At 46.9% G+C, this 14673-nt stretch overlaps 1 protein-coding gene across 2 annotated transcripts in view; it reads right to left on the bottom strand.

Annotated features, from left to right (window-relative positions):
* The window catches only part of MORN1 (MORN repeat containing 1), an 87274-nt gene that overhangs the window by 63686 nt on the left and 8915 nt on the right, over positions 1–14673 (bottom strand). For both annotated transcript variants that reach the window (XM_048518532.1, XM_048518533.1), the window contains exons 7-9: positions 3644–3740; positions 3065–3175; positions 23–146 (exon numbers count right to left, since the gene is read on the bottom strand). In XM_048518532.1, the coding sequence (XP_048374489.1) occupies positions 23–146; positions 3065–3175; positions 3644–3740 (332 nt within the window). The remainder of the gene's footprint in view (positions 1–22; positions 147–3064; positions 3176–3643; positions 3741–14673) is intronic.

The raw sequence follows: 14673 nt of genomic DNA, 5'->3' as shown, positions 1-14673 counted from the left end.
ATAAAGTCCTTTTGTTACTTACAAGGGGCTTTCCAGCACCTGCCTTCCAAGTAGTTCCATAATCTTATACAGGCTGTTTTTGGAACTTGCTAAAAGCTCCCCGTCTCTGATTCCAGCACTGATCTCCAGCAGTCGACCGCTCTCACCTATCAAAAAGTGCAACAGGTGAATGAAACGGTTCTTCAGTCATTCTGCCTTACAGCACCCCAGCGGAACCATCCCCAGCAAAGTCTCCCCAAAATGCCCCCCGTCATGCTCAAGGGAGACCCAGGAACTAATAGCCCAGAGGTCGTCCAAACAGTCGACCTGAGCTCCTGCAAAAATGCAGAGGCGAGGTTCTGCAAATGCAGAAGAATGAGGTAATGCAGTCCTGAGGTAACTGTGGTATTCCCTAGGTAAAAAACAAAAACCAGGAACGCAATGCCTTGCAAGAAGAAAACCTACATTCTAAGTGAGGCATTGGATGCCTTCTCCCTGAGGGGCTAATTTTCTATTTGCAACAAGTGTGTGTGTATTTTTTTTTGATGTGGTGAGATATTCCAAACTGGTATTCTGCTACATGCCCTGACCTGGATGGCTCAGGTTACCCCGTTCTCATCAAACCTCATAAGACATTTCTGGACGACTTATTTTGGCCGTGCAGAGAGAAAAGAGGCAGATGCCTCTTTTTAAGATGTCCCACAGATGTCTTGTTTGTGCTGTGAGGAATGGACCAGTACCTCTCTGGCAGAGAATCATATCAAAACCTTCTTCATGTGCAAAGAGTAAATGTGCCCGCACGTCAGGGGGTGGGTGGGAAGTTGTCCTTGAATGTTTCAGTTCATATTGGGAAGCCAGGACTAAAAAATAAATTCATCTTTCGGAGGACACTTTGCAAGTGAATATTCGCCCTGGATTCGCAGCTTTGAAAAATAAGCGAGCAAAACAGCAGAGCTGTTGTCATTTCTGGAAAACGTACTTAGCCGCATTCATTTAATTACAATGTGTTGCAGGTAGCCTTGGCTTCTATGGCAGTAATTTGAAGCAGAAGGTTATGTAGCCCAAACAACTCCCTGCTGTAAACAGAAAGTCCTTCTCTCTCTATCTGTCCTTTTATTTTAAAAGTTTTGTTTTTCTAACAGGATAAAAGAACTGGAGAAGACATTTAAAGAGCAGAGAGATGAGCTGCAATACCTGTAACTAGAAGAGGAGAAGAAGAAGAGGAGGAGGAGGAGGAGTTTATACCCCACCTTTCTCTCCTGTAAGGAGACTCAAGGTGGCTTACAAGCTCCTTTCCCTTCTCCTCACAACAGACACCTTGTGAGGTAGGTGGGGCTGAGAGAAAAGTCTTCAACAATACCCTCTGTTCTGGTTTATGAGCTGGGGTTGGTTGGTTGCTATTGTCTAAGAAAACAAATTGATTTCTCTCCTGCTTCTTTGACCTGAAGCTGATCTGTCCAGGATTTGTCTCTGTTCAGCTCCAGTAATTAAGATGGTACTAATTACGAGGATATAATGTTTATATTTTTATATTATTGTATTGTTTTTATATGTTTTTACATGTAAGCCGCCTTGAGTCCCTCAGGAGATTGGCGGGGTAAAAATGTAATAAATAAATAAATGAAATATAAATAAAAGACCACTTGCAACAATATTAACAATGCCAAAGGAAGGTACAAGTTTCCTCTGATGTGGTAGTAAGTTTGTTAGCAGCTGTTCTAAATAGTCACCAAGTCGTGACAGGCACCAAGTGCCATCAAGTGGCAGATGTTCTGAACAGCCACCAAGGCCTTCTTTTCGAAATTAAGTTAATACCTAATTTATAAACACAGGAGACCAGAGTCCTCTCCTTAGCCTAAAATAGGAGTGAGGAAATGGCAGCCTGCAAGCTCCATCTATCCCTCCCCTCACCCAACCCCAGTCATGAGCTAGAAATATTTATCGTCCTTCCGGGGCGGGGTGGAGAGCCACTAGACAGCCTGGGTGGGCCAAATTACCTCAGAGTCTAGGAACTGTCCAGGAAATACGGCTGGCCACACAGAGCCACTCTGTATAGATCTGTGAGCGCCTGATTCTAGTCTTAACAGCTCCTGATCAGCCAAGCCATCACCAAGGAAATGTATTTCAGCCAAAGGATGAAGGACTCCACCAAGGAATTCTCAGTACCCTCCAAAAGCTACAGCCCTCAGGTTTCTCTTGGTGGGGTAGGGGAGGAATGACAGCAAATGAAGCAGGTTAAATTTGTGGTATAGTTATGTCCTTTGAGACATTCCGGCAGGTCCATAAAGTTTTCCAGCTTCTGCGTTTGCGTCTTTTATGCGCCTAGAAGGCCTTCTCAGGAGATCTGTGGCTGACGAAAGAACAGCCAACGTGCCAACTTTAAGACCCCACAAAGGTTTGAGAATGGAGTTTGACCCATTTAATATCTTCTCAGCCCCTGACCTGTTTGGCCCAGGCTGGCTCAATCTTGTCAGATCTCAGAAGCTAAGCAGGGTTGACCCTGGTTAGTGCTTGGATGGGAGACCACCAAGGAAGTCCAGGGTTGCTAGCGTGGTTAAGAGATTCTAATCTGGAGAACCGGGCTTGATTCCCCACTCCTCCACCTGAGCGACAGAGGCTTATCTGGTGAACCAGATGTGTTTCCACACTCCTACATTCCTGCTGGGTGATCTTGGGCTAGTCACAGTTCTCTCAGAACTCTCTCAGCCCCACCTACCTCACCAGGTGTCTGTTGTGGGAAGGGAAGGGAGTTTGTAACCCACCTTGAGTCTCCTTGTAGGAGAAAGATGGGATATAAATCCAAACTCTTCTTCTCTTCTTCTATGCAGAGGCAGGCAATGGCAAACCACCTCTGAACATCTCTTGCCTTGAAAACTTTGCAGGGGATGCCGTAAGTCACCTGTGACTTGACGGCACCTTCCACCGCCACATGTATTGTCCCTGTGAAGAAGAAAAAAACAAAGATATGAATGTTGTGTCATTGTGCTGTGTGTGTGTGGGGCGAGGGGGGGGCGGAGCCTGTTTTCTGCTCATCTTTGTGAGGAATCTCCTGCACGGCACCATCCAGCTCTCCAAAGATCCTTACATTCAGTCACCTCTCCTTCTTCGTCCTGAAGCTGGATGTGAAAAGTGTGAGCAGACCCTGGAACTGTGTCGATGACTTCCGGTCCCAAAATCACCATCTTCTGGGGTTGCACTGAAAACAGTCGACATTTCTCAGTTTGCCTCACGGAGGAAAAAGAGACCAAACCAAACAAGAAAGCGAGGACCCCGTTTGCAGATCTACAAATATATCTACAATGGCTCATCCAGTACAGCTGGCAAACTGGTAGACACTTTCCCATGCAAAATGCACTGATATGGGGGAAAGGGGACCTTGTCCTGCCAAAATAATAACTGGGGGGGGGGGGAGAGAAAATCCCCACAGCGTTTTTGAGTGCCTGTGTGGGTGGCGGAGCGGTCCCTCGTTCTGCTGCATTGATGTATTTCCAACTGTACCCCCCAGCCCTCGATGACCTGCTAGTGCTTGTCCTGTTACAAGGGACGTGTCCCAGGCACAAAAGATGCCAACTCTGCAGTCCAAGTGTATTAATCAGTGGAGTGAAAGCCAGGGTATTGTGCCGGAGCCTCATTACCAACCTGGTGGCATAATCAAAGTACGTACCAGCAGGGTAGCCATTCAGCCACTGTCCGTCATAGATGACGCCGGAACAATGGATGATGGAGCCCTGTCCGTTGAACGTGTCATTTCTCCACTGACCCTTCAAACAGAAGAAAGGGGGACGAGGAGGGGAAAGAAAGAAGATATGCATTGGTTTCAAATTTAGACAGCGACACGGGAGACTATAGAAGGAAGGGTTTAATCCGGCCGCTCGTAACAGCAGAACGGGTGGCCCTAAGGGGCTCTTCAGAAATACTCTTCCAAAATTGGCATGAAAAAATGTTGACGGGGAGTGGAGGGAAAGCTGTTGGTGGCGGGAAGCGAACAACAGCCCTGGATTATATAGCTGCTCCGGTATGACCTCTAAATAGAAGGAGTGGAAGTGGGGAAACCCGAAGCACGCTGACTTTGGGAAGGGTGGGGGAGCTACAGCAGGCTGCCCATCAAGAAGCTGTGTGGTGTTATGGGGAGGGCAATGGGTTACCCTTAAAAGGAGATAGTGGCCATGTTCTGCCCCCACATCTGTTTCATAAGAAGAGTTAGATTTATCCCCTGCTTTTCTCAAAGGAGCCTCAAGGTGGCTTAAAAGCTCCTTTCCCTTCCTCTCCCCACAACCAACACCTTGTGAGGTAGGTGAGGCTGGGAGAGTTCTGAGAGAACTGTGGCTGGCTCAAGGTCACCCAGCCCGTTTCTTCCCTCAAGAACTCCGACCTCTGCCTTGTGTCTACCTAGCTGGATGCTGTTTACATTGACTGGGGGCAGTTCTCCAAGACCTCAGGGAGAGAAAGGTCTTTCTTGACCCTGAGGTGGATCCGGATGCTCCGCTCAGCAAAGTTTGAAGACTCCCACCAGTCTAAGGGACCTTCTTCCAACTTAAGTGGCTGAGCCACTTACTTTGGGGGAGGGTTCTTCGGGCTGGAGGCAGGCTTCCAACTTGGTTGTATAGAATAACAGGATCCCCCCAGCTGCCTTGTATTCTTTAACTGGGAGATGCCGCAGGTTGAACTTGGGGCTTTCTTGTACCCAGAACAGATGTCTATCACAGACTAAGCTTATCTGACCACTTCTGCAAATTAAGCTACTTTTGAGACCTTGGAAGGGCTCACATATCCCTGGTCCCTGGAAGGATATGTGGGCCCTTGCAAGGTCTCAATAGTGTTGTCCACTGGGAAAAAAAGACATTTAATATCTGCGACAAACAGGCATTTCCACCCCTAGAAAGCAAGACCTGAGTTCAGCAGCACCGTAAAGAGTAACAAGATCTCCAGGGTCTAACTTTTCAAGAGTCAAAGCTCAGGAACTTCAGCTCTCAAAAACTTTTACCCTAGAAATCTTGCCAGTCTTTTATGGTGCTACCCCTTGAACCTTACTCTTCTGCTGCAGACCAAAGTGCCTACTCTCCTGAAACCATCCCTAAAAGGGTGCCTTTGGAAGGAGGCCATCTTTTCTTAATGTGCACGGACACTAAGTTGGAAAGCACATAAACGGCTTGGTGGGAATGCATGTGCAGGCAGGGACCTTCTTCATGCCAAGAGTAGGCTGTGCCAGGATGCCAGAGGCACTCTCTATGTACCTGAAACCTGCTAGACCACGTTGGATCATTGGTCTGTCCACTTCAGCATTGCCCACTGCCTTGGCTGGTGGCAGCTTAATTTACAGAGGGGGGAGAATAATTCAGCAGGGGCTGATTCAAGGTCACTGCATCAAGAGATGACAGAGCCAGTACAGGAATGCCAGACAAATTGTGCCAGGATACAAACCGGGCCAAATCGAGGCAGGAGATTGATTTCCAAGTGGGGGTGGGGGAGAAGCAACAAGGATTCCATCTGTAGCAGCCATCAAAACAAGCGACTCAGACTCCTGGACTGAGAGCCAACGAAAGCTAGAAATCTGGGCGTGGGAGGTGACCCATCACTGCCAACGGGCGTACGTCATGGAGAAACCTTTGGAGGTGGTGTGCATTTCAGACTAGGGAAAAGTAATGCCACGAGAGAGATGGGCAACTGGGGGCTAGAAAATCCACCCCCCTCAAATCTCCAGGCTTTAAAGTCTCAAGTCATCTCGCTTGGACTTGGCTGAGAATTTTTTTAAAAATTATCATCTCTCTCTCCCTCCCATGGGTGATCGTCTGCTGGGCTCTTGGCACTTGTTGGCTGACGAACGATGGCTCGAGCGGAACAAAGTGCTACTATCACGCTAAATTTATCTGAGCCTCCATCAAAATCCCAGATGGATCCGGAGACTCAAATCTTGCTGCTATCTCTTTTTTACACCCTTAGCAACTAGTCTCCAATGTGGGGTAAAGGGGAGAGAGAGAAAGAGGGAGACGGCAATTATGCTGGCAGCTTCGAAACAGGCAACGGAATCGTGTTGTTGCGACAACCGAGCTCGTTGTGTTCTTTCCGTCAGTCTTCTCAGGCGTTCCACAGAAATAGTTTTACTTAGAATGTATCTGCGGAAAGGGGCACGCCTTCTGGGCCCCTGCTGTTGTTTTCCTGAAAAAGCTGCTTCGCCCCCCTTGCAGGTGCTAGAGACCTGGGAAGAGAAGCCAGCTTATCCCTGTTAGTTTGCTATCATGACTGATGCTTACTAATTCCACCCTGGACCTAAGAATGTTTCCCTGCAATTACAGGACCACTTTGGATTTCAGTGAGAGTGGCAAGGCAGAGATTTGCCAGCTCTTGTGCTGCAGCAGAGGAACTTTAAGCATCACCCTGTTGAGATCCTTTTCATTTCTATATAATTAGGGTGATAGTATCAACTATTCCTCAGCTGGTGCCCAGGGGGGAATACCACATCTGGCAGGCTCCCTTCTTTCAAGTCCCTGCTCCTATAGTCCTACTTCTGTTCTTCTGCCTCTCTTGCCATGTTTTCTTATATGTGCACAAGGCAAACAGGTAGAGATGAGGAAGCCAATGGCCAAATGAAACAGGTGATAGGTGAGGCTGGTGTTGGCCAGTTGGTAGCAGATACAGGGTTGTAAGTGGCTTATCTACCTGAGTGATATTGCCCTTGGGATTGAGAGACATGGACATCTCTGGAACTACAACTGACCCATGCAAGCAGACTACAATGGAGTCAAGGCACTTCAGAGCACAGGATCTGGGGAAATTTCTTTGGGTGACTGTCAGGGGCGCTTTTTAAAATCTACTGGCACCAACATTTTGGGGTCTCATCCGAGGATACCCCCCAAGTTTGGTGAAGTTTGGTTCAGGGGTCCAAAGTTATGGACCCTCCAAGGGGTAGCCCCATCTCCTGTTAGCTCCCATTGGAAAATATAAGGGATGGGGCACCCACTTTGGGGGTTCATAACTTTGCCCCCCCCGAACCAAACTTTACCAAACTCAGGGGGCATCATCAGGACAGTCCCTGGATCACATTCTGAAATTCTGGTGTTGCTAGCTTTAGAAATGCGCCCTTTGCAGGCCAAAATGCAAAAAACACAAAAAAATACAAAAAAATCAAACAGACCCGAATTTTTCAGATATATCCGAATATCCGAATATGTTATTTATCTTGTTCGGGCATACAGATAATTCTTTGCCCGAATAAATCCGAACCTGAATTTTACCAAATTTTTGGGTATTTGGTGAAGTTTATAAAATTGCCATCCCTAATTCTGTACCACCGAGCCATGGCCCACCATACATCATCCCAATTTGAACTGCATCTACCTACTGGTCTAGCTATCAAGGAACCAACTCCCATGGGCCCTAGACCATGTTATGCTTGAACCAGAAGGGATTTCAAATCCACTGGGGGCGGGGGAGAAGACAGGGACCACACCAGAATGTGTTGTCACTGCTACCATGCATCATCCGTACACATTTTTTAAAATTGCTGTCTGTATCCTGCCAGCTCTCTCACAGTTACTTGCTGTTTGCATCACTGGCTGCTCTCTATCTTCCCCCACCTCTTCCCCGGTACAACGTGGCCGCCTCCCACGTCTCCCCCTGGCATACTTGCCTAGGCCAGCCTCTTCTCCCAGATGGCAGGAGGAGTGGGGGTAATGTGTTGCTAAAAGTTGCTTAGCAATGCAACGCACGGGAGAGTTTTTGCAAATGCTGACATTCTCAAAAAAGCGTCATCCGTGCTAGTCGTGTGAGGCAAAAAGGTGCCAAGCCCGTGAACAGCCGGAGCAACAGAGGGGTCCTCGGGGCGGGAGGGAGGGGGGTAAAGCCGCCCACTAGCCAGGCTGCCAATAAACATGAGAGAAAGAAGAAGGCGGAACCACCACAACCTACTGGGAGTTGACTCTCTCATGCGGTGGATTTCCAACTAAACCCAACCCATGACTTAATTACCATCTGGCCTTCTTCAGCATCAGTTAAATATAGACCAAAGGGCACGTCTTCAACAGAGAGGGGTTTCATAGTCACCTCTTTGCCCCAGGAAATCCCAAAGATGGTAGTTCTTTGGAGCAGGGCACTAGTGGATGTGAACAGAGAACAGAGAAACACAAGGTCACCTCCCACATGGAGGTATCATTCTTCAGGATTCTTTTGGGAGGGGAGACCAGGGCAGTTATGTTGATCGAAAACCAAGACACATTTACGGCAATATGTTGCTACTGCTTCAAAAGAACTCGCAGTGAAAGCCTGAGCAGAATTATACCTTTCCAAGCCTGTTGACTGTACAGAATTACAACACTATAACTCCACTTAGGACTAGACAGCCAGCATGGTATAGTGGTTAAGAGCAATGGACTCTAATCCAGAGAACTGTTTTCGATTCCCCACTCCTCCGATTGGCCCAAGGTCACCCAACAGGTTTCATGTGTAGGAGTGAGGAAACAAATCCAGTCCATCAGATCAGAGTCTGCCGCTTGTGTGGAGGAGTGGGGAATCAATCCTGGTTGTCCAGGTCACCACTCTTAACCACTACACCACGCTGGCTCTCAGATAGCTTCAAACTCTCTCGATAGCTTCAAGCTTACCCATTTCTATAGAGAAACTATTTTCCTAGAGTTGGTGATGTCTCTAAGTCTGGGGGCTATCCCTGTCAGCGGTAGGAAGTCTCGAGTAGACAGGACATAGAAGTGTTCAAATGAGAGATCAGGCTCCTATTGGAAGGGATGATATGAAGGCCCATAAGGAAGTTCTCTTCCTAAGTTCTCTTCCAAAGCTGGACAGAAGCCACGAGGATTGCTATTCTCTTCCCTACACAAAGCTCACTGGCTGGAAAGGGTTCTTGGTGAGAAGTACGAGCAGGTACAGCCAGGCATGGGGAGCTCCAAGCCATGTGGTAAGCTGGATACTGCCCGGAAGCTGCCAAATGGCCACCTCTGATGTCTTGCCGTTTACAGCCGTAGGTTTCAGCCTCGGTAGCAGGGCAAACAGCTAGCTATTGTTCCCCCTTTATATAGCATAATTAACAGCTGTTGTGTAAGGTCATGCCCCGCTGTCCCTGGAGATTAAAGATGTGTGTGCGTTTTCCGGGTTGTGGTGGCCGTGCTGCAAACGGAGCCGGTTCAAGGTGGGATGATGAGCTGCTCCTCCTCTGAAGTTTCCGTTTTGAAAAACACCGAAAACTGCGGCTCCTGCCATGGAAAACTCAATTCACTTTATTGGAGGTTATGCAGGAGGGGGAAAAAAAACCCAACCACCAGAGAGCCTGGAGCGACTCAGGGAGGTGTTAACAGATGGCTAATGCCAAAGTACAAATCATATTTGCTCCAGAATCGCCTCCGAACGCAGAGGGACTGCTCCCAAGCTTATTGGAAGCTAATCCAGGTGGCCGCTGACAAACACGGCGGAAATCCAGGCTCTCTCTAAGAGCTCTGCCCCAGGCCCACATGACCGAGAGAAGCCCGACTCTTGACCCACAGTTCTTGCTTCGTGCTAATCCTAAGCAACTGAAGTGTGCTACAAACTGAGGACCAAGATTTGGATGGCGGTTGTCGACCTGGAAAGAGTTGAATGAATCGGCTTCTAGGAATAGATTCAGCTGAAGCTGTGGAGTGGACCGAACTGGGCGGCTTCCTGCCCATCACACCCGGGCTCTATTGTGGAGTTACGGCCCTTCCCCCAAGAAGAGTTTGAGCTGACGCCCTGCCAGCCTACCTAATTCTGCCATGCCGTCTCTGGCTTCTGTGCCAGAGATTCCAGTTAGCAGATGCTGAGCTGCAGTCTTTCCCCATTGCCGCAACTTTGTGTGTTTTGGCTGCATTTCGTTTGTCTTCTTTCCCGGAGGAAGACCTGCTGCTCAGTGCACCTGTTAACGACACCAAACAGGTGGCTAACCTTATGGGTTTCTCCCACCTGCAAAGGAGGAGAGCTTCCCCACCCCAAAAGAAAAGCCTCACTCCCTGCCCTGTTGAACGAACAGTGGCCAGAGGTCCTGAGTCCTATTGGCCATGCTGAATTTGACAAAAAAGCACTGTTGGTAATGGCATTTCGCTCTCATTGAGCTTCTGAGTGCTCCCAGACTACACATTGGCGATAGGGGCTACTTTGCTGGCTGTAGAGTAAGTTCTTGGCTCTTGCCTCCCCAGATATTGAGGACCTTAAATTTGATAGAAGAAGAAGATGCAGAAGAAGAAGATGAAGATGAAGATGAAGAAGAAGAAGAAGAGTGTGGATTTATACCCACCTTTCTCTCCTCTAAGGAGACTCAAGGTGGCTTACAAACTCCTTTCCCTCCCTCTCCGCACAACAGACACCTTTTGAGGTAGATGGGGCTGAGAGAGTTCCTCCGAAGAACTGTGACTAGCCCAAGGTCACCCAGCAGGAATGTAGGAGCACAGAAACACATCCGGTTCACCAGAGAAGCCTCTGCCACTCAGGTGGAGGAGTAGGGAATCAAACCCGGTTCTCCCGATTAGAATCCACCTGCTCTTAACCACTACATCATGATGGACTGCAAGGTTCTAGATTAAGGACTCCTCAGTTCTTAAAAAATCTAGAATCAACTGCGGAAAGTTGGCAAATAACTGTTGTAAATAACAACAACAACATTTCCCTAAAATTGTGGGGCAGAGAAGGGTATAATCTCTAATAAAACAAAACATAAGCATGGCTTCCAAGCTCCCCCCCCCCCCACACACACACCCCATCCCTTTCACAAACTATCAGGATTAGAACCATACTTTTATATTAAATAGAAACAAAACTTTTTCAGAAGTTCATGTTCTGCCTATGCTTTCAAGCAGTCAAATACGCCAAGTCGATGTGGTCTGAACGGAAGATCAACCTACTCCCTCATTCAGTTCTTCAGTTTTTCCAGCAACATGATAACCGCTCGCAGAGAAAACGTGTGCGCATCATCTCCCCTCAATTACGCTGAGCGATTATTGCTGCTGGCAGACGGAGGAAGCTTTCAGTCACATATATACATGGCGAGAGGGACGTAAATACGATGACTAACAGATCTCGGAACATCCCATCTCTAGGATTTTTTTCTCAACCAACATAAATAAATGCAAAACAAGAGCTCATTTCGAGTGAGTAACGTCCTGCCGCTTCTGAAAAGCGCTGGGGGAAAAAAAATGTGCGGCAAATATTTTTCAAACACATCTCTGACACATGTAGTCATAATGCATGAGAAACAGGACTGGAATAAAATAGCCCAGGCCTGCATAACTTAAGGGCCGTGAAGCCAGCCCACATCCTGTGGGAAAGAGGACGCTAAGCGAGATGGGCCTTTGGGCTGATCCAGCAGGGACTGTTCTGTTAGGGATGGTTCCAAAATTCTCTGGCTCCAAATTTCTCTCAGGGTTTAGAGTTCTGAGAGGCCTGGTTTCCAAAGCCCAGCCAACGAGTTTGAAAGCTCCTTTGTGCCTGTTTGTGCTCCCACCCCCACACACAAAATACTGAGCGTTTGCTCTTTGCCTCAGCTGCCCTCTTTCCTGCTTGTACTATTGATGAGCATGGACCACAGATAAAACAATGCAAGAAAGCAATTTTGATGTGATTTGTGTGTGGTAACATCAATATTCTTTCAGTGTGGTGTTTCACCAGTGCTGAAGAGCAGAGGCACGAATCAGACCAACAGCACACAAAAAAGCATCTTGCAGCAATCACATCAAGGATGCTCTTTTGGGGGGTGGGGGGTGGCGGGGGAGAAGTGGTTTACTACTGCAGGTGGGCAACATGCTGGAGGAAAAATCGCGAATAAACTGAAGAAACGGCAGCAAAACAAGCATGGTCCAATCCCAGAATTAATTTTAGAAGTTCTTTTGTGTGTGTAAAATGTCATCAAACTGCAGCTGACTTATGTTGACTCCAGCTAGGGTTTTTTAGGGCAAGTGAGAAGCAAAGGTTGTTTGCCATGGCCTTCCTCTGGAGAGTCTTCCTTGGTGCCCTTCCATCCAAGACTTATGGGGACCCCAGCAAGGGGCTTTCAAGGCAAGTGAGAACCAGAGGGGGTTTTCCATGGCCTTCCTCTGCAGACTCTTCCTTGGTGGTCTCCCTTCCAAGTACTGACCCTCCTTAGCTTCTGAGATCTGATGAGACCGGGCTACACCATGCTCCTTCCCTCCCTGAAACTCTCTGAAGAAGTGTGTATCTGTAGAAGTATGCAAGCACACGAAAGCTAAAATAAAACTTTGCTGGTCTTGAAGATGCCACTGGATTTAAACTTTTTTTCAGAACTTTATCTTCATTGTGCTCAAATTAAGAAGTGTAACTCAGGGCGGAGTAAATTTCCAAAACAAGAAAACTATGGAAATGGGAATACTCTGCTCTTCTGTCATTCTTAGGTTCCCATCACAACAGCCATACGTGGTAGTTCATCAGACACCATGTTCTTTTCCATGGTGTGCTGGTCCACAAACAGAGGAGATGGCAGGGAAGGTTAAGAATGTGGCTGATGATAACGTAGGACTGCCGCACACATAGCCCACGAACTAATACAATCACTGTGTCTCTTTCAGGAGAATTCCCATCATGTGTTATGGAAACAACGAAGGCCTCTCTACAGCGGGAATGAGTCTTGGAGAATGCCTGGATCAGTATGCTGCATTCTCCTCCTCCTCTCCAGACTGAGAGAAGATGGTATTTTGTTTATTCCTCAGGTTTAAACGTTGACGTCCCGTCTTCATAAGCTCAGAGAAGCTCATAAAAGAAAAATCAATAAAAGGACTTTGCTCTGAATCATCAAAATTACGGAAATTGGTGCCAGGTTTTGTGTTTTTTTAATCTGTTGAAGCCAGTCAGCTGTGAAGCGTGGCCCATCAGTGGCAGAGACACCTTTACTGAGGATTGCTGGGAGAGTGAAAACCGCAAGTGCCGGTGGAGGCTCCGCTTAGCTCTCAGAGCTATTGATGGCTCTCTCCTCCATGAATCTAAGGCCCCTTCCGCACATGCAAAATAATGCATTTTCAAACCACTTTCACAACTGTTTGCAAGTGGATTTTGCCATTCCGCACAGCTTCAAAGAGCACTGAAAGCAGTTTGAAAGTGCATTATTCTGCATGTGCGGAATGAGCCTAACTGTTTCCGTTACTGTGACCTTTGATAGGCATAATTCAAATACACAAAATTAGTGTATGCGATGAACAAAATAATCTCAATAAATAACATCCAGTCGTGATATTTCATATAATAAAAGAAAATATACCAATATTAATATACAGCATAGATAAAATAACTAGGCCAATTAAAATAGCACATAATCAATTAATACTTTAGACTGGAATGTAGATAAAAACCCTTATTTATCTAAGGTTAACAGTGTTGATAAACATTTAGATACTAAAATGGAGATCTCCTTATTAGAGCCTGAAAATAGGAACAGAATTTTCTGAGCATTATTAAAGGAAAAATTTCTCCGTAATAAAGATGAAAGAAATATATGATGGGGCTCAGCAAATAAATGGCATCCTAGAATAATGGACCAACTGTAATTCTTTCCAAAGGTTACATGAGGCAGTGACTGGGCCTTCTGGAAATGAATTTCAGATGAGCTTTGTGTGAAGAAGTACTTTCCTTAAACTGCCCTGAACCAGCTTCCAATCAGCAGCCTCAAGTTTGTAAACTTCTCCCTTAGCTAACTTTTTTTAGAGACTGGTGATTCCTTTCCCTGACCTCAATGGCCCAGGATAGCCTAATCTCACCAGCTCTTGGAAGCTAAGCAGGGTCGGTCCAGGTTACTACGAGGATGGGAGACCATCAAGGAAGTAAAAGGTTGTTATGCAGGTAATGGCAAAACCACTTCTGGACCAGATTTGTTTGCCCACTCCTACATTTCTGCTGGGTGACATTTCTGCTGGGTGCCCTTGGCTAAGTCACAGTTTGTTCAGAACTCTCTCAGCCCCACCTACCTCACAAGGTGGGCTGTTGCGCGGAAGGGAAGGGGAAGGCTTGTAAGCCACCTTGAGTCTCCTTGCAGGAGAGAAAGGTGGGGTATAAATCCAAACTCCTCCTCCTCTTGTTCTTCTTGTTCTTCTTCCCCTCCTCTGAACATCTCTTCCCTTGAAAACTCCATAAATTGGCTTTGCCTTGATAGCAAAAAAGTGAGCCCAAAGCCTTTTCTAATGGGGAAAGTTATTCAAGCCCTTGGTTGTGTACAAAAGTCACAAATAAACAATGTTTTGTGAAGGGAATAGCCACAGTTTGCACTGGCTTGCTCTTACTGTTCCAAATCCAAAGGTTTAACGTGTTGGGTACTTTGACAATCTGCAATGTTGTTTTTTGGGGGTCTGGTGTGAGTGATGGAATGTTTTTCAGGGGGAGAGCATTTTAAGCAAATGTTAGAGAGCCATCAAGTGGCAGAAAACAATGCTTGACAAAAAAAAAAGCAGCTCTTGATTCTCCAGCACGAAGAGGCACTGAAGAGGTTCCTTCTTATTGCCAATTAGCATGACTTCAGGAGCAACATTCAATTAGCAGCACTTCATCGCTGCCAAACCCCAAATACACTCACACGCACTTCGCAGCACGTTCGGTGGGTCATAAAAATATTTATGCCGGGTCCCCTTCTGAGCAATTGTTGATTCCAATATAATCTCGTTTGCACCTGGGTGTGTGGATTCACAAACTTGGGAGCGGAAGCCAGATAATTGAATTTAACGTTGTAATTGCTTGCGAGAGTAC

The sequence above is a fragment of the Sphaerodactylus townsendi genome, linkage group LG16 (genome assembly GCF_021028975.2).
Source record: "Sphaerodactylus townsendi isolate TG3544 linkage group LG16, MPM_Stown_v2.3, whole genome shotgun sequence".
NCBI classification, from domain to species: Eukaryota; Metazoa; Chordata; class Lepidosauria; order Squamata; family Sphaerodactylidae; genus Sphaerodactylus; species Sphaerodactylus townsendi.
This window is presented reverse-complemented; position numbering and strand designations above follow the sequence as displayed.